Source organism: Somniosus microcephalus, chromosome 6 (assembly GCF_052327205.1).
Source record: "Somniosus microcephalus isolate GS21.2 chromosome 6, FLI_Smic_1.0, whole genome shotgun sequence".
Lineage (NCBI taxonomy): Eukaryota > Metazoa > Chordata > Chondrichthyes > Squaliformes > Somniosidae > Somniosus > Somniosus microcephalus.
Window position 1 is genome coordinate 141,190,358 of NC_140992.1, and position 20,678 is coordinate 141,211,035.

The 20,678-nt window shown below is 45.8% G+C and overlaps 1 protein-coding gene across 3 annotated transcripts in view; it reads left to right on the plus strand.

Moving 5' to 3' along the window:
* The window catches only part of ryk (receptor like tyrosine kinase), a 436,205-nt gene that overhangs the window by 312,078 nt on the left and 103,449 nt on the right, over window positions 1–20,678 (plus strand). For all 3 annotated transcript variants that reach the window (XM_085990858.1, XM_085990859.1, XM_085990860.1), the window contains one exon: window positions 4,033–4,102. In XM_085990858.1, the coding sequence (XP_085846984.1) occupies window positions 4,033–4,102 (70 nt within the window). The remainder of the gene's footprint in view (window positions 1–4,032; window positions 4,103–20,678) is intronic.

Genomic DNA, 20,678 nt, shown 5'->3' on the forward strand with positions numbered 1-20,678 from the left:
AACCCGACTATCTTCCGCACAGCAGAGCCACGTAAGTTCAGACGTCCTCGTCGCCACTTTTGTTAAATCTCAAGAGTTTAATAACCTTGCTTGTATATAACAATTAAAAGAGTACGCAGGAGACAGAGTTCAGTTAACAGCCATGCTTTCCAAAGAATCTTCTCAACTCAATGCACTCTATTTCCCATAGTGCATTGCACATCACAACTACGGTAAGCTATGTGGGACAATTCAAATACAACATTCAAAATACACAACAAAAGCGACCGGAAGCTCGGGGTCCAACTTGCAGACTGAAAGGAGGCGTTCAGTAACGCGATCACCCAATCTGCGTTTGGTCTATCTAATGGAGTGGAGACCACCTCGTGAGCAGTGAATACAGTATACCAAGTTGGTTATCACTTTTTCACCTGGAAGGAGGAATTGGGGCCTGGGACGGTGGGAAGGAAGAAGGTGAAAGGACAGGTGTTGCATTTCCTGCGCTTGCATGAGAAGTTGCCGAGGGAAACAGAGCCGGTGTTGATGATGGAAGAGTGGACCAGGGTGTCGCGGTGGGAACAGTCCCTTCGGAATGCTGAAAGGGGAAGATGTGTTTGGTGGTGGCATCACGCTGGAGGTAGCGGAAATAGTGGAGGATGATCCGTTGAATATGAAGGTTGGTGGGGTGCAAGGTGAGGACAAGGGGGACCCTATTGTGGTTCTGGGAGGGAGGAGAATGGGTGAGGGCAGAATTGCAGGAAATTGGATTGACACGATCAAGGGCCCTGTCAACCACCGTGGAGGGGGATCCTCGGTTGAAGAAAAAGAAAGATATATCTGAAGTGCTGGTGTGGCATTGTCTGAACAGATGCAACAGAGATGGAGCAACTGGGAGAATGGAATATAGTCCTTGTAGGAAGCGGGGTGGGAGGAAATGTATTCAAGGTAGCTGTGGGAGTCAGTGGATATTGGTCGATAGCCTATCCCCAGAAATGGAGACAGAGAAGTCGAAGAAGGGGAGTGTCGGAGATGGACCATGTGAAGGTGAGGGAGGGGTTGAAATTGGAAGCAAAGTTGCTGAAATTTTCCAGTTCTGGGCAATAGCAGGAAGTGGCACCGATACAGTCATCAATGTACCAGGAAAAATTGGTGAGGAAGTGGACCTGAGTAGGACTGAAACAAAGAATGTTCCACGTATCCCACGAAAAGGCAGGCATAGCTAGGGCCCATAGCGACACCTTTTATTTGGAGGAAGTGAGTGGAGTTAAAAGAAGTTGTTCAATGTGAGAACGAGTTCAGCCAGGCAGAGGAGGGTGGTGGTGGATGGGGACTAGTTGGGCCTTCGCTCAAGGAAGAAGTGGAGTGCCAGTCGGCCGTCCTGGTAGAGGATGGATGTGTAGAGGGACTGGACGTCCATGAATGGAAATCTGGTTATGAATCCTGAGCCACCAAAGTTTTTTTGATTGAGCAGTTGATTTCAATTTGGTGCTCGTCCAAATATGACATTATATCCTTCAAAGTGCACCATCTTTATTTTGTAACAGGCATTCTGATTTCTATTTCCAGGTGGCTTGAATATAAACTAGAGAATTAATTTTAATGGTTTTTTTTCCGGTAGAGCAATTAAGTAAGTATATTAATAACTGTTTAACTTCAGAAATGAGGCTAGTTGACAGACATGTAATGAGAGTACATGCTTCATTTAGTTTTCAAAAATAATTGTTTACAGAAAAATGTATTGATCTGGGTGCAAAATTTTAATTGTGATCAGGCTATATAATGATACCAACTGGATAATTGAAAACCAACTGGAAGGTGAACTTAAGGAACTTTTTTGAGGTAAAGTTTAAAATGAAAGTAACTATCAACTGCTTATTTTTTATGAGCGAGAGAAGTTTCTTGCTTTTGTATTTGAATTCAGTATTAATGATTATTGATTACAGAAATATTAATACATTTGCAGTGGTTATGGGAAACATTTATTTACTTGTCAAGATCCAATCAAAAAACATTTGTCACTGTCGTTGGGCAGTGAAGTCTTGGATACTTTTTCCCAAATTCTTTCACTGGAAATTTACACCCCTGCCCCACTTCAACACCCACATGGAGTCAGTGTACTGGATGAACGTCCGAATGTTTTGGGAAGGAATTTATGAAACGACTAACAATGTAGGCACAGTATTGGGCGTTGTTTATACACTCCACTCCTCTTAATCAAAATCAAGTTATTAAGATGATCTAATAATTCAATTTTTAAACTCAAAAACAACCAAATTATCAGGGCTGGTTTCTTGAAAGATCTGTTGTAAATTTCATTCTACATTTAACACCCCCCATGCTGTTGGACCACACATTTCACCCTCAAGTTTTACCATGACACAGGTCCCCCTCCACAGTGCTGCATAACCACTGCCGTTCTGCCAATGCTTCCAAAGCCCAGCATCCTATAGCTCCTCCCGGTATTTCTCAATGCCATGCATCTACCCAGTACATCATGCCTACTATCGTATGTATCCTGGCTTGTATTCATTAATCAGAGCTGAGGATGAATGGAATGTATGCATCAAAAGCAAGCAGAGTAGCTACCAATGAGAAACTGCTAAGGACATATGAAAATGGCTGTAACATTGGATTTTTCCCCTGTTACCTGATCTGAATTTCTTGAATTTTACCTTACAGAAATGATAAATTATCATTTTTTCCATAACAATAAGCCAGCAGTCTGAAAGCAGACTGGTTATCATGGTGATTTGGAGTGTTATTATACAAGTGTAGGGTCATTAAGCACAATATGAAGTATTGCACACCGTTGTGTGAAGATGGCTCCTGACAGCCATGATAGGTAAAGTAATATTCCATTCCACTTACAAGCTGGGGTTTTAGCTTAGACGAGCATATCAAATGGTAGACATTACACTCGGGTTGATAACTGACAACTTGATGAGTGAAACCCTCTCATCTCACTGAGGGGCATGATGTGTGATCTTTTTCCTTCTCCCTCTCCCCCCCCCTCTTTCCAATCTCCTCCACCCCCACCTCTTTCCACTTTCCCATATTTCCTGTACAACAACATTGAGCATTTAGGTTGCAGTAACCATGATAAACATTAAAAGTTGAATTCTTGGTCCATGAGGAACTCCACAGGGGATCTAGCAACAATAGTTGTCAATTATACCAACTCAGGAGTTAGTCTGCTCTATTGCCATTTGTAGGCAAGAAAATGTATTGTCAATAATATTCGAAAGCAAAGTGTGTATGCAACTTTTTAAAAAGGTTGAAATTGTTTTCTATTTCAAAAATAAATATAGCTTAAGAGTATTATGAAATATGACTCTGATTTTGGGGCTATGATTGGTATACTGCTTTCCCTACCTGCCAAATGATTCCAGAAGAGGGAGAAATGTCAATTATGCAACATCTGAATAGAATTCAGTCAATTTTTCTTTCTGACGCCTTCTCCTATGTTAGAACATAGAGACACTTGAGTAATATCAGAATTATTTGGTGACTTACACCAGCTGCTGTGGTAAACATTTATTTTCTATAGGATAATGCAATTTAGGCTTCTCATTTTTTAATATTCGAGGGAGGAACAGAATCTTTTTCTGCTATTTTAGAGCCCTAATACAAGAGTTCATGACTATCCTTGACCTCAAACCTGAAACCATTATTCAAAATTAATATGTTTTTGATTATTGGGCAGGCTTTATCCTGGAAACTGGAAAACAGGAGTCATTGATGCCTACTTTTTTGCAGTCTACTAGGAATGGTGCAGGCAGTGCTTGTGTATCAGTGATGAGCTCTTTGCTATTTCCTGATGCCTTGGGCTTTACCATCTCCCTCAAAATAGCTACTTGCTGCATACTTGCTTGTTGACTCTTCCCCAGTACAACAATATGCAGTGCCATTAGCTACACATACACAAAAATATAGCTTTAAAAGCTAGAGATTTTACCTTTGTTTAATAGAAAGGTGGTAACAATTTTGTTGCCCAGCCAGAGGCTGTGTGCAAGAGCTGTAATTTATTTCAGTTTTGTTTGCTTCCCTTTGTAGACCATGCCTCGGAGGTACAAGTGACTATGATGTTGACAGAGAGCTGCAAGCTGCGAGGACTCCATCACAGGTAAACTCACAGGCACGAGAATTGGTCAATGATCATCAGAAGCTGCATTTTGTAGGTTCCTGATGGAATTTAGGAAGATATATGAGAGAGCCAAATGGGTTTTATTGATCAAATCTGATTTATATTTAAATTCACATCTGTCTATTCTACTTAAAGTTGTGAAATATTATTCTTTGCATAAGCTGCGAAGGTATTAAATATTTTTGTTATGCCCACAAGCCACACTTTTTTTTGTTTCTAAGTAAATAGGCTTTCTTCACAATATAATTGATATTCTAATCACCAATGGTTTGCAGTTAAAAATAATGAATCCTTGGCATTATTGGTCGTCTCAGGACAGGAGGTTGCCAAATGCAGGTGCTGTTCTGAGGTAGTGGTTCAGGCATATTAAGGCAGAGCAGGGTCAAATTGTTCTACACCTATGGGTAGAACAATGACTGGAAAGGTAGGATGCAATGGGAACTCATTAGAGAAGTTATGTTGAGTTGGGAAGGAAAGTCTTCAGTGCAGTGCCACAGAGATTAATGTTGGAGTCTTTACTACCTTTAACTACTTGGATTCAGACGCCTAATGCAAACTGGTCAAATTTGCAGATGATGCCAAACTAGGAGGAACTATTGAGTTTGAGGCAGGCCAGGAATTGCAACATGAACTGGACAAAATGTGTAAATGGTCGGAACAATGGCAGATGAAATGTAATAGAAACATAGAAGATAGGAGCAGGAGTAGGCCATTCGGCCCCTCGAGCCTGCTCCACCATTTAATGAGATCATGGCTGATCATCCAAATTCAGTACCCTGTCCCTGCTTTCTCCCCATATCCCTTGATCCCTTTAGCCTTAAGAAATGTATCTACAGGAAACTTTGTGCTATCCGGCACCGACGGGACCGAGCTGTTGCCATTCCCTCAAAACTGCCGGACACTCCAGCGCTAATGTTGAAAGATACGGAAGCTTCTGAGCTCCGTATCTGTCAACAAACCCTGTTGCTTAGCAACAGCTTCTAAACAGTCCAAGCGTCTCTGTAGCTTAGCAACAGCTTCAGCAGACCTTGCAGAGCTTGACTGTTGAGGAAAAAAGCAACGAGAAAAAAAACCTAATGAAAATGGCACCTGATTTTTGCCGGTGGCTCGAGCATTCCGGACAGTTAGCCTCCGGATAACACAAAGTTTCCTGTAACTCCTTCTTGAATATATTTAATGAATGAATTGGCCTCAACTGCCTTCTGTGGTAGAGAATTCCACAGGTTCACCACTCTCTGGGTGAAGAAATTCCTCCTCATCTCAGTCCTAAATGGCTTACCCCTTATCCTTAGACTGTGACCCCTGGTTCTGGACTCCCCAAACATCGGGAACATCCTTCCTGCATCTAGTCTGTCTAGTCCTGTTGGAATTTTATAAGTTTCAATGAGACCCCCTCTCATTCTTCTAAACTCCAGCGAATATAAGCCCAATCGACCCAATCTCTCCTCATATGTCATTCCTGCCATTCCAGGTATCAGTCTGGTGGACAAGTGTAAAGTATTGCACGTAAGAAAGACAACGGATGATGCAAGGATGCAATGACTAGTATTGAAATTGCTAAAAGTAAAGCTGAGAGAGACCTAAGGGTTTCAGTAGACTTGAGACTCAACTTGCATTCACTCCATTCTGATGGTATGAAAATCAAGTGTCACTTGTAACAACTACTTTATTTAATGTTTAAAATATCAGTAACCCTTCCACAATAAATTATTTTTGGCTTCAGTGGCTGAAATGCTTTCAGTATTCCAAAGTTCGTAATGCTGGAAGATGCACCAAATATGGTGTCAAATATAAAACTGTTTTTGAGGAGGGCATTCCCTCAGACTCCCAGGAAATAAGCCACACCTCTTCAGTGCTTATATTCACCAAAGACATTTGTAGACCCACCAGTATAAAAAGTTTGGGTTTGTTTACTTCAGTTTTTCTTTGCAGGATAAGTATTGGGTGTATCTGATATTTATGGTCCACTGCACTTTTAGCATAACAGCTTGTTCTCACATCACAAGCGAGGACTCGGGTTTCATTTTTCACAGAAAAAGGATCCAAATTGTGAAAAGTGATCCTAAAACACTGGTGAAAATCCTGGAATGCAATTTAATAAAACATTTGCAGCATATGATTGTTGCATTGTTCATTAGGTTCCAAAAGCCTATACTGCTTTAAAAATAATCTTTCTCCTCTCCACATTATAATGTGCTGTCTGATTGCCATCGTGCCAGTCACTTGTAAAGCTTGCTGTAATAAGAGTTGTATATATTATTTCATGGCTCAGGTCCAAAGTGCATAATAGATGAAACTCCAAACTGAAGAGCTGTGTTTGGACTTTGCGCTCCTCTTTATATTATTTTTGTTTAGGAGTTAAAATTACACTTGCTCAAATAATAAGTGTGCATGATTGCTTCATTACTTTAATTTGATTCTGTGGCAGATGTCATAATCTATCTAGGATTAGAAAATGAACTACCAGCTGTTCAGTACACTTTGCACTTTCAGACTGCCTGGAGCAGTATTCATGCATCCTTGCAAATGACTCTTCATAGTTTCTACTGGCAAGATACAGAGAATCTACAAAAAGCAGGATAGTGCTGAAGATGGAACCTTTTCACTACTATCTATCCAGTTGTAACCAGAGAATCACCTGCAATGGCTTCTCTTCCTGCTCCCACGCTGGTGACCCCCAAGGATCTATCGTTTCCCCCCTCCTGTTTCTCATCTACATGCTGCCCCTTGGTGACGTCATTCGAAAACATAGCATCATGTTCCACATGTACGCTGACGAAATCCAGCTCTACCCCTCTCGACCCCTCAACTGCCTTTTGATTTGTCATGCTGCTTGTCCGACATCCAGTATTGGAGGAGCAGAAATTTCCTCCAATTAAATATTGGGAAAACCAAAGCTTTTGTCTTTGGTCCCCGCCACAAACTCCGTTTCCTAGCCACTGACTCCATCCCTCTCCCTGACCACTGTCTGAGGCTGAACCGGATTGTTCGTAACCCTGGTATCCTATTTGACCCTGAGCTGAGCTTCTGACCCCATGTACTCTCCATCACCAAGACCGCATATTTCCACCTCCGTAACAATGCCCATCTCCGCTCCTACCTCAACTCATCGTCTGCTGAAACCCTCAACCCCTCAACTGTGCCTTTATTACCTCTAGACTTGAATATTCCAATGCTCTTTTGGCCAGTCTCCCACCTTGCACCCTCCGTAAACTTGAGCTCATCCAAAACTCTGCTGCTTGTATCCTAAGTCGCACCAAGTCCCGTTCTCCCATCATCCCCTGTGCTCGGTGACCTACATTGGCTTCTGGTGTGGCAACGCTTCAATTAAAAAATTCTCATCCTTGTTTCTAAGTCCATTCGTGAGCTCGCCCCTCCCAATCTATCTAACCTCTTCCAGCCCTACAATCCTCCGAGATCTCTCCATACCTCCAATTCTGGCCTCTTGCGCATCCCTGGTTTTCATCACTCCACCACTTTTCAGTTGTGCTTTCAGTTGCTGAGGCCCTGAGCTCTGGAATTCCCTCCCTAATCCTCTTCGCCTCTCTACCTCTCTCTCTTCCTTTAACATGCTCCTGAAAACCTACCTCTTTGACGAAGCTTTTGGTCACCTGTCCTAATATCTCCTGGTATGGCTCGGTGTCAAATTTTATTTGATAATCGCTCCTGTGAAGCGCCTTGAGTCGTTTTACCACGCTAAAGACGCTATATAAATGCAAATTGATACGATGAAAGGAAGAAAAATATTCTGATTTAATCTTCTGTGTAATGCATTGGATTGTAATTGAGCAGAATGTTGTTTTCAAATTAATGGCAACAGCAGTCTGGCCAGTCAGCCTTCTCATTTTAAGCAGTTAATTGTTTTCTGTCCCTTTGTCTATCTCCACTTCCAAAACTTGCTGCAATGCAGTATAGCTGTGCTAATAAACTACTAACCCTGCTAATAGTAAACTTTGTTCACTAGCAGTGATGATACTAAGATTGTGGATAATTGATAGCTAAAAAAAAAAAGCTTTTACCATTGCTATGTCAGGTGTCAGAGGGCCCTTGAAAGATTCCTCAGGACAGATTTGAATGGACTGCCAGGTATGGCAGAAGTCTTAAATGACTATTTTGCATCGGTTTTTTGAACTGCAGTCACTGTTATGTAGTTACAACTGTACAGGGTGTTGGTGAGACCACACCTGGAGTACTGCGTAGTTTTGGTCTCCTTATTTAGGGAAGGGTATACTTGCATTGGAGGCAGTTCAGAGAAGGTTCACTAGGTTGATTCCTGAGTTGAAGGGGTTGTCTTATGAGGGCAGGTTGGACCTATACTCATTGGAGTTTAGAAGAATGAGAGGTGATCTTATTGAAACATAATATTCTGAGGGGGCTTGACAGGGTAGATGCAGGGAGGATGTTTCCCCTCGTGGGGGAATCTAGAACTAGGCATAATTTCAGAATAAAGGGTCGCCCATTTAAAACGGAGATGAGGAGGAATTTCTTCTCTGAGGGTCGTGAATCTTTGGAATTCTCTACCCCAGAGAGCTGTGGAGGCTGAGTCATTGAATATATTCAAGGCGGAGATAGACAGATTTTTGAAAAACAGGGGAATCAAGGGTTATGGGGAGCAGGCAGGAAAATGGAGTTGAGGCTAAGATCAGATCAGCCATGATCTTATTGAATGGCGGAGCAGGCTCGAGGGGCCAAATGGCCTACTCCTGCTCCTACATCTTATGCTCTTATGTAGAGAAACTTGTGTAAGAAGTCACACAACACCAGGTTATAGTCCAACAGCTTTATTTGAAATCACAAGCTTTCGGAGCGCTGCTCCTTCTTCAGGTGAAGTGGAGAAATGCATAAAGACACAGCTTATATAGTCAGAGAATCATGTCAGATGTTTACAGGTAACCTTTCCAACTGCCATTTATCACCTCGGCAGAGAGATAATCACAGCAGTCAAAGGTGTGAATGGTGTCCAAACAGGTCAGTCAGGGAAACATTACATCAAAGAACAATGAGGTGGGGTCACAAGGGGTCAAATATTGCAGATGCTGGGGTCTGTATGAAAAACAAAAAAACAGACAAAAAACATTTTTTTTGGCTGGAAATCACAGCAGGTCCGGCCGCATCTGTGTAGAGAGAACAAGCCAATGTCGACTCGAGTCTGGATGACCCTGCATCAGGTGGGGTTACATGTAGCGTGACATGAACCCAAGATCTCGGTTGAGGCCGTCCTCATGGGTGCTGAACTTGGCTATCAGTTTCTGCTCGACGATTTTGCGTTGTCGTGTGTCTCGAAGGCCACCTTGGAGAATGCTTACCCGAAGATCAGAGGCTGAATGTCCTTGACTGCTGAAGTGTTCCCCGACTGGGAGGGAACACTCCTGCCTGGTGATTGTTGCGCGGTGTCCGTTCATCCGTTGTCGCAGTGTCTGCATGGTCTCGCCGATATACCATGCTCCGGGGCATCCTTCCCTGCAATGTATGAGGTAGACAACGTTGGCCGAGTCACATGAGTATGTACCATGTACCTGGTGGGTGGTGTCCTCACGTGTGATGATGGTATCTGTGTTGATGATCTGGCATGTCTTGCAGAGGTTGCTGTGGCAGGGTTGTGTGGTGTCGTGGTCGCTGTTCTCCTGAAAGCTGGGTAATTTGCTGCGAACGATGGTCTGTTTGAGGTTAGGCGGCTGTTTGAAAGCGAGTAGTGGAGGCGTGGGGATGGCCTTAGCGAGGTGTTCGTCGTCATCGATGACATGTTGAAGGCTGCGAAGAACATGGCGTAGTTTCTCCGCTCCGGGGAAGTACTGGACGACGAAGGGTACTCTGTTGGTTGTGTCCCGTGTTTGTCTTCTGAGGAGGTCTATGCGATTTTTCGCTGTGGCCCGTCGGAACTGTCGATCGACGAGTCGAGCGTCATATCCCGTTCTTACAAGGGCGTCTTTCAGTGTCTGTAGGTGTCCATCACGTCCCTCCTTGTCTGAGCAGATCCTGTGTATTCGCAGGACTTCTTACATTTGTCCACCCCAGTCCAACTCCGGCATCTCCACACCATGGCTACTATCGACACCACAAACTGCCGGCTCAAAGTGGAGAGGATCTCCAAGAAGATCGCGCATATCGACACAGACATCAAGTTTCTACAGAGATGCAAGAAAGCAGACAAGATCCCGAAAGGACTACAGATCACTAACCCACTCAAGTCGACCTACAACACAGACTACGCTGAGAGACTCTGCCGTCGTACCTCTCGCACACTCCTCAACCATCTCGTACACCAGCTCTACAGCAGACGCCGCAACCTCGAAACCGAGATGGAGTCCATGTTCTCAGCCTGTGCTCAGGACGCAGCAGACCAGCTACGAGACACCGCCAAACAAACAAGGCAACGGAACTACGCTACCTACATGCACACCAAGAACAGGAAGCTTGAGAAACTTGGCACCACCAGCAGCAGCAACCAAGCCTCCCCCGGTACCACAGTTGAAACCACAGGGAAATCCATCGTCAACCTGTCCGACCACACCCTTCAACCAGACGAAATTGAAGTTCTCAGCCGAGGGCTCAATTTCTGCCCCACCACTAAAATGGACCCCATCGGCCTCGCGGCAGACACAGAGGAATTCATCAGGAGAATGAGGCTCCGGGAATTCTTCCACAAATCCCAAGATGTCAGCAGCGAACCCAATGAGACAATCAATGATCCGGAACAGCAGACAGAGGGATCCGCAGTGCAGCAACCGAAGAAGAAAGAGTCAAATTGGACCCCTCCGGAGGGTCGCTGCCCTAAGCTTGACATGTATGCTCAAGCTGTCAGGAGATGCATCAACGCCAGATTCATCAGCCGCACTCACAAGACAGTCCAGAATGTCACCCGAGCACAACGCAACGCCATCCACGCTCTCAAGACCAACCGCAACATCGTCATCAAACCAGCAGACAAAGGAGGTGCCATCGTCATACAGAACAGAACGGACTATTGCAAAGAAGTATACCGACAACTGGACAACCAGGAACACTACAGACAGTTACCCGCAGATCCGACCAAAGAACACACCCGCCAACTCAACAGACTGATCAAAACCTTCGATCCAGACCTTCAAAGCATCCTACATGCTCTCATCCCACGTACTCCCCGCGTGGGAGACTTCTACTGCCTCCCAAAGATACACAAAGCCAACACACCTGGACGTCCTATCGCATCAGGCAACGGAACCCTGTGTGAGAACCTCTCTGGATATGTCGAGGGCATCCTGAAACCCATCGTACAGGGAACCCCCAGCTTCTGTCGCGACACTACAGACTTCTTACAGAAGCTCAGCACCCACGGACCAGTTGAACCAGGAACACTCCTCGCCACGATGGACGTCTCGGCACTCTACACCAGTATCCCCCACGATGACGGCATCGCTGCGACAGCCTCAGTACTCAACACCAACAACAGCCAATCTCCAGACGCCATCCTACAACTCATCCGCTTCATCCTTGACCACAATGTCTTCACCTTCGACAACCAGTTCTTTACCCAAACACACGGAACAGCCATGGGGACCAAATTCGCACCCCAATACGCAAACATCTTCATGCACAAGTTCGAGCAAGACTTCTTCGCTACACAGGATCTCCAACCAACGCTATACACCAGATACATCGACAACATTTTCTTCCTATGGACCCATGGCGAAGAATCACTGAAAAGACTACACGATAACATCAACAAGTTCCATCCCACCATCAAACTCACCATGGACTACTCCTCAGAATCAGTCTCATTCCTGGACACACGAATCTCCATCAAAGACGGACACCTCAGCACTTCACTCTACCGCAAGCCCACGGACAACCTCACGATGCTTCACTTCTCCAGCTTCCACCCTAACCACGTTAAAGAAGCCATCCCCTATGGACAAGCGCTGCGAATACACAGGATCTGCTCAGACGAGGAGGAACGCGATGGACACCTACAGACACTGAAAGACGCCCTTGTAAGAACGGGATATGACGCTCGACTCGTCGATCGACAGTTCCGACGGGCCACAGCGAAAAATCGCATAGACCTCCTCAGAAGACAAACACGGGACACAACCAACAGAGTACCCTTCGTCGTCCAGTACTTCCCCGGAGCGGAGAAACTACGCCATGTTCTTCGCAGCCTTCAACATGTCATCGATGACGACGAACACCTCGCTAAGGCCATCCCCACGCCTCCACTACTCGCTTTCAAACAGCCGCCTAACCTCAAACAGACCATCGTTCGCAGCAAATTACCCAGCTTTCAGGAGAACAGCGACCACGACACCACACAACCCTGCCACAGCAACCTCTGCAAGACATGCCAGATCATCAACACAGATACCATCATCACACGTGAGGACACCACCCACCAGGTACATGGTACATACTCATGTGACTCGGCCAACGTTGTCTACCTCATACGTTGCAGGAAAGGATGCCCCGGAGCATGGTATATCGGCGAGACCATGTAGACACTGCGACAATGGATGAACGGACACCGCGCAACAATCACCAGGCAGGAGTGTTCCCTCCCAGTCGGGGAACACTTCAGCAGTCAAGGACATTCAGCCTCTGATCTTCGGGTAAGCATTCTCCAAGGTGGCCTTCGAGACACACGACAACGCAAAATCGTCGAGCAGAAACTGATAGCCAAGCTCAGCACCCATGAGGACGGCCTCAACCGAGATCTTGGGTTCATGTCACGCTACATGTAACCCCACCTGATGCAGGGTCATCCAGACTCGAGTCGACATTGGCTTGTTCTCTCTACACAGATGCGGCCGGACCTGCTGTGATTTCCAGCCCAAAAAAATTTTTTTTGTCTTTTTTTGTTTTTCATACAGACCCCAGCATCTGCAATATTTGACCCCTTGTGACCCCACCTCATTTTTCTTTGATGTAATGTTTCCCTGACTGACCTGTTTGGACACCATTCACACCTTTGACTGCTGTGATTATCTCTCTGCCGAGGTGTTCTAAATGGCAGTTGGAAAGGTTACCTGTAAACATCTGACATGATTCTCTGACTATATAAGCTGTGTCTTTATGCATTTCTCCACTTCACCTGAAGAAGGAGCAGCGCTCCGAAAGCTTGTGATTTCAAATAAAGCTGTTGGACTATAACCTGGTGTTGTGTGACTTCTTACATTTGTCCACCCCAGTCCAACTCCGGCATCTCCACACGTAGGGAAACTTGGCAGCCAATTTGCACAGAACAAGGTTCCACAAATGAATAAATGACCAGTTAATCTGTTTTTGAGGAAGGAATGTTATTCGGGACACTGCAAGAGCTCCTTGCTCCTTCCAGTAGTACCATGGGATCTATCCATCCATCTGAGCAAGCAGGTGGGGTCTTGGTTTAATGTCTCACCCGAATGATGACACCTCTGACAATTAGCACTCATTTCCCGACTGCACTGAAGTGCTAGGGGTAAATTTCTGTCCTCAACGTCTGGGTGGTAACCTGGCGGGTCGCCCGCCTGTATTTCATTCCATTAATTTGAAAGGAACAAAAACCAGACAGATTCTACAATGGGTGGGCGAGGCACTGCCAGATTATTTCCCAGGTGGGAAACACAAACCTTTATCTCTCTATTCAGTTATTGTATCGAGATGAATGTAATTGTAGAGCAGCAGTCTTGTGTTCTTTTGTGAGGTATTTGTGAAGGATCAATATTTTCCTCTGAAATACACATGAACTTTTGAATCCTTTTATTTATGATATATTTAAGAAATTTCCTTAATAAAAAAATTCAATGGAGAATATTGAATGGCACCAAAACAACTATGTTGCTTGAGGAAGCATTTTAGATTGATTGTTACAGTAAAGGCCATCAGCATTGGCACAATATCTTTTCAAATTGGACCTCAGTTTGAATCTACCCCAAATTAATGGATACAGGACTCCTGGTCTTGCTGCAGTACGAGCCAGCTTGAAATTATTTTCAATCCATTTCCTAGAGTGTGCAAGTTTCCAAAATGAACTGTCCATAATTTGTTAGAGAGGCCATATGGAGGGATGTGTGAAACATGGATATTCTTGGCTGCCTTGTATCTTCCACAAGGCATAGGAGCATAGTCTATGCAAGTAACATTCGTGCCACCCAAGTGCCAGGCAGTGACTGACTCCAACAAGAGAAAGTCTAACCACCTCCCCATGACATTCAGTGGCATTACCATTGTCGAATTCCACAACCGTCAACATCCTGGGAGGGTCACCGTTGACCAGAAACTTAACTGAACCAGCCACATAAATACTGTGGCTACAAGAGCAGGTCAGAGGCTGGGTATTCTGTGGCGAGTGACTCACTCCTGACTCCCCAAAGCCTTTCCACCATCTATAAGGCACAAGTCAGGAGTGTGATGGAATACTCTCCACTTGCTTGGATGAGTGCAGCTCCAACAACACTCAAGAAGCTCGACACCATCCAAGACAAAGCAGCCCGCTTGATTGACACCCCATCCACTACTTTAAACATTCACTCCATTCACCATGGCGCACCGTGGCTGTAGCGTGTACCATCTACAAGATGCACTGCAGCAACTCGGCAGCACCTCCCAAACCCGCGACCTCTACCACCTAGAAGGACACGGGCAGCAGACGCATTGAACACCACCACCTCCAAGTCACACACCATCCTGACTTGGAAATATATCACTGTTCCTTCATTCACCACAACATTTCATCAGCTACTGATCTGCTCAATCACACCTTTGCCTCCACCTTTGATATACTTGTCCCCATTGAAACCATTACTCTCTCTCACCCTGGTATGGCGCTCATCTCTGTTCCCTTAAGTCCAGGGGATGCAGACTTGAACATTTTATGGCAGACAAATGGTTTAGCCATTCATCGCCAGATCTGGCTGAACCACAGTTAGGTCCAGCTCTCCTCTGCTAATGCTGTTCACTATTCCAGGATCAACCTGGAATGCCAAGATAACCCACGGCTTCTTTTCTCAACTGCAAACAGCCTTCTTAAACCCCTCTCTCCTGTCTTCTCCACCCTTGCCTCCAACAAGTACGAGGAGCTCCTGGACTTCTTTGTCACTAAGATTGAGACCATCCATTCAGCTGCCTCCCCCTTCCACTAGCCCACCAGGCCAAACTTCCCCTAAGGTTCCCCCCTGTCCTTGCCCTGAACTCGCATCTTTCTCTAGTTTCTCTCCTGTCTTCCCTCATGCCCTCTCCGAGCGCATCTTGTCCATGAGACCCACCTCCTGCTCCCTTGACCCTATTCCCATCAAACTGCCGACCACCCAACTTCCCTTCCTGGCTCCCATGTTAGCTGATATTGTTAACTGTTCTCTCTGCTTGGGCACTGTCCCCTCCCTTCAAATCAAATCTGTCGTCATTACCCCTCTCAAAAACCCACCCTTGATCACAGTGCAGCATTCAACAGACCTCCCTGTCCTTGCAAATTACCCCTCCATCTCCAACCTTTTTCTCTCAAGTCCTTGAACGTATTGACACCTCGCAAATCCGTGCCCATCTTTCCCGTAATGCCATGTTTGAATCTCTCCAATCAGGTTTCCACCCTTGCCACAGTACTGAAATGGCCCTTATCAGTCACAAATGGCATCCTATGTGACTGTGACCATGGCAAACTATCCCTCCTCATCCTTCTCAACCTGTCTGCAGCCTTTGACACAGTTGACCACACCATCCTCCTCCAACGCTTCTCCTACGTCATCCAGCTGGGTGGGACGGCCCTTGCCTGGTTCCATTTTTATGTATTCATTTCTTTCATTATGCCTCATGTACTATTACTTCAGCTATTTAACCATCTCCTGTTTTCCATTTAAGCCCATCATCATATTTCTACTCTTCTGTGTATGTGTTTGTGTCCTTTCCCCTTTTCCTTTTTAAATATTGTTCATCTGTAATTTATTGTCCTTCTGACAAAGGCTCCGCAGACTAACGTTAACAGGTGTCAGCCTTGGCTCACAGCTCTCACCTCTGAGTGAGAAAGTCATGGGTTCAAGTCCCAGTCCAGACACTTGAGCACATAATCCAGACTGAGATTTGGCTTGTTGGGCAAGGGAGGGGGGGGGGGGCAGCTGAATGGTGTCAGTCTTGGTGACCAAGAAGTCCATTCGCTTCTCGTACTATTTGTTTGTGGTTAGGGCAGAGGAAAGGGGTTTAAGGAGACAATTGGCAATGGAGAAAAGAGACTGGGGGTTATCTTTTCTTTCCAGGCTGATCCTGAAGGAGAGGGTGATTTTGGCAGAGTGAAGTGAGACCAGATAGTGCTTGATGTGATCCAGCCAGATCTGGTAACTGATGGCAAAACCAGCTTTTGCACCAGATACATTCAAGTCTGAGCCTCTTAGAGTTTTAGAGAGGACAGGTGGGCAGTCAATTTAGAAGAGAGGGAGAACGGGGAGCTGAGATGGAGATTGAAAGCATGAGGATGAGGAGTCGCTCAGTGGAGGGACTGTGGGAGGATAAGGAGGAGGATATCTTGGTAGGGCTTTGGAGGGAGGATTTTAAAGGAGCTGAATTGGGTGGAACAAGATGAGGTGTTCAAAGGAGGAGAACGCACCAGAGGAATGGGGAAGAGACCAAGGTGTGACTTGGCAATAAGGGCCGTACCACCACCACGGTTTGAGTGGGACATGTGGTACAATGTATCGCCAGGTGGGGAAATTTCAGTAAGGGGCAAGTGGCACCACCCATGAGCCAAGTTGTCGGTGCAATCACCCACAACAAGGTTGTAGATTTGTAGATGGCAAGGGCCTTGCTTGTGAGTAAACGGACATTGTGGAAGGAAATGAGGGTGGGGCAGTGATTGATCCACTGGCAGAGTCCAAGGGGGTAGTGGTGAATGAGGTGATCCAGATGCGAAGGAGATTGGTGAGGTTAGTCCCCAGTGGGCAAACTGGGCAGGAAGGTCGACAAGAGACCGGGGGCATTTGCTGCTTGTAAGGAGGCAACGACTGGTGCCTTGATGGGTCCTTCAGAGAATGCCAAGAGAGGAACAGAGGGTAGCTGTGGATTTTTCCAAGGGGGAATTCAAGTGTGGAATGGTTTCAGGAGAGTAGTGATGGGTTGGGAAAGGAATTGAGGGGAGAAGTATCTGAAAGGAGAAAAACAAAAAGTGGCATAACTGGGTGATAGGAAGGTGGGAGCAAAGGGCCCGAGAGAGCCCAACAGAAGAAATAAAGGAGATAGAAGTAATGGGTTTGGGGCAGCAACGAAAATATGAATGGTGACAGAGGGAATTAATTTTACATAAGCCTGGCAGAGGTTAGACCAGTCCTAGCTGTAAACAGAGGGCATTTTTCTTTATTCAAGGTTTCTTGTATCAGATGGATCAGAAATTGTTGCACTCAGTGTCTTAATGTTACAATAAATATTACAATATCTGATTAATCTATTGTCAGCCCACAGGAGCCACACTTCACGATCAACAACATCACCAAACTATAAAGTATTCTACAATGAAGACACACAACTTTAAGAGAGTTTTTTTTTTTTAGTGTGTTTCCCTCTGCGGGTTCAGTGGGTAAAGGCACCCGATCCCTAGTCTGTACTGAGCCCTCAATGTTTTTGTGGGTAACAAAGAATAAGATTCCAGGCTACATCTCGAGAATAGAATATAAAAGCCAACGCATAATGATGAGCCTATGTAAAGCCTTAAGCCAACAGCAGCATGCATTTATATAGCGCCTTTAACGTAGTAAAACATGCTTCACAGGAGCCGAGCCACATGAGATATTCGAGCAGAAGAGGTAGGTTTTAAGCAGCGTCTTAAAGATGGAGAGAGAGGCGGAGAGGTTTAGGGAGAGAATTCTAGAGCTTAGGTCCTCGGTAGCTGAAGTCTTTATTGCCAGTGGTGGAGCGATTAAAATCGGGGATGTACAAGAGGCAAGAATTGGAGGAAAGCAGATATCTGAGGGTTATAGGGCTGGAGGAGGTTGCAGAGATAGGGAGGGGCGAGGCCTCAGTTAGAGTACTGTGTGTAGTATTGGACTCTACACTAGTGTAGCAAGCTGAAGCAGAAGCAGGCCCAGGATACAGTGGTCAATTAGACTCGCAGGCTAGAGCTTAATGTTCAAAACAAGAGGTTTATTCACCCACGGCAGTTGTGTCTTTTAAGTGCAGTGATGAACAAAACAGTAACGGATTACTTTCCAGCATACAGATTTCACCCTTAGCTCCTTCTTCTTGAGCCTCTCCCTAACTGAACAATGTCCCTGCCTTTTATCCTTCCAGGCTGGGAGTCATTCCTGTTTGGCCTTAATTGCCTTTAATGATTTTTTTAAAGCTATACCGCCTTGCCTTGGTCAGTCTGCTGTTTTATACAATCTCTTGCCATGGAGAGAGTGCAGCGAAGATTCACTAGACTGATACCTGGGATGGCAGGAATGGTATTGGTGAGGCCATACCTGGAATACTGCATGCAGTTTTGGTTTCCATATTTAAGAAAAGATATACTTGCTCTCGAGGCGGTTCAAAGAAGGTTCACTCGGTTGATTCCGGAGATGAGGGGGTTGACGTATGAGGAAAGGTTGAGTAGGTTGGGACTCTACTCATTGGAGTTCAGAAGAATGAGAGGCGATCTTATCGAAACATATAAGATTGTGAGGGGGCTTGATCGGATGGATGCGGTGAGGATGTTTCCACTGATGGGTGAGACTAGAACTAGGGGGCATAATCTAAGAATAAGGGGCTGCCCTTTCAAAACTGAGATGAGGAGAAACTTCTTCACTCAGGGTAGTAAATCTATGGAATTTGCTACCCCAGAGAGCTGCGGAAGCTGCAACATTAAATAAATTTAAAATGGAGATAGACAGTTTCCTAGCAGATAAGGGAATTAGGGGTTACGGGGAGAGGGCAGGGAAGTGGACATGAGTCTAGATTCGGATCAGCCATGATCCTATTGAATGGCGGAGCAGGCCCGAGGGGCCGTATGGCCTACTCCTGCTCCTACTTCTTATGTTTATGAGGATATATTGGGTCGATTAGGCTTATATTCGCTAGAGTTTAGAAGAATGAGAGGGGATCTCTTTGAAACTTATAAAATTCTAACAGGACTAGACAGACTAGACGCAGGAAGGATGTTCCCGATGGCGGGGGAGTCCAGAACCAGGGATCACAGTCTAAGAATAAGGGTAAGAAGTCACACAACACCAGGTTATAGTCCAACAGTTTTATTTGAAATCACAAGCTTTCGGAGCACTGCTCCTTCGTCAGGTGAAGTGGAGAGATGCATAAAGACACAGCTTATATAGTCAGAGAATAATGCAAGATGATTACAGGTAATCTTTCTAACTGCCATTTATCACACCTCGGCAGAGAGATAATCACAGCAATCAAAGGTGTGAATGGTGTCCAAACAGGTCAGTCAGGAAAACATTACATCAAAGAACAATGAGGTGGGGTCACAAGGGGTCAAATGTTGCAGATGCTGGGGTCTGTATGAAAAACAAAAAACAGACAAAAAACATTTTTTGCTGGAAATCACAGCAGGTCCGGCCGCATCTGTGTCGAGAGAACAAGCCAACGACAACTCAAGTCTGGGTGACCCTACGTCAGGTGGGGTTACATGTAGCGTGACATGAACCCAAGATCCCGGTTGAGGCCGCCCTCACGAGTGCGGAACTTGGCTATCAGTTTCTGCTCTACGATTTTGCGTTGTCGTGTGTCTCGAAGGCCGCCTTGGAGAATGCTTACCCGAAGATCAGAGGCTGAATGTCCTTGACTGCTGAAGTGTTCCCCGACTGGGAGGGAACACTCCTGCCCGGCGATTGTTGCGCGGTGTCCGTTCATCCATTGTCGCAGTGTCTGCATGGTCTCGCCGATGTACCATGCTCCGGGGCATCCTTTCCTGCAACGTATGAGGTAGACAACGTTGGCCGAGTCACATGAGTATGTACCACGTACCTGGTGGGTAGTGTCCTCACGTGTGATGATGGTATCTGTGTTGATGATCTGGCATGTCTTGCAGAGGTTGCCGTGGCAGGGTTGTGTGGTGTTGTGGTCGCTGTTCTCCTGAAAGCTGGGTAATTTGCTGCGAACGATGGTCTGTTTGAGGTTAGGCGGCTGTTTGAAGGCGAGTAGTGGAGGCGTGGGGATGGCCTTAGCGAGGTGTTCGTCGTCATCGATGACATGTTGAAGGCTGCGAAGAACATGGCGTAGTTTCTCCGCTCCGGGGAAGTACTGGACGACGAAGGGTACTCTGTTGGTTGTGTCCCGTGTTTGTCTTCTGAGGAGGCCTATGCGATTTTTTGCTGTGGCCCGTCGGAACTGTCGATCGACGAGTCGAGCGTCATATCCCGTTCTTACAAGGGCGTCTTTCAGCGTCTGTAGGTGTCCATCATGTTTCTCCTCGTCTGAGCAGATCCTGTGTATTCGCAGGGCTTGTCCATAGGGGATGGCTTCTTTAACATGGTTAGGGTGGAAGCTGGAAAAGTGGAGCATCGTGAGGTTGTCCGTGGGCTTGCGGTAGAGTGAAGTGCTGAGGTGTCCGTCCTTGATGGAGATTCGTGTGTCCAAGAATGAAACAGATTCAGAGGAGTAGTCCATGGTGAGTTTGATGGTGGGATGGAAC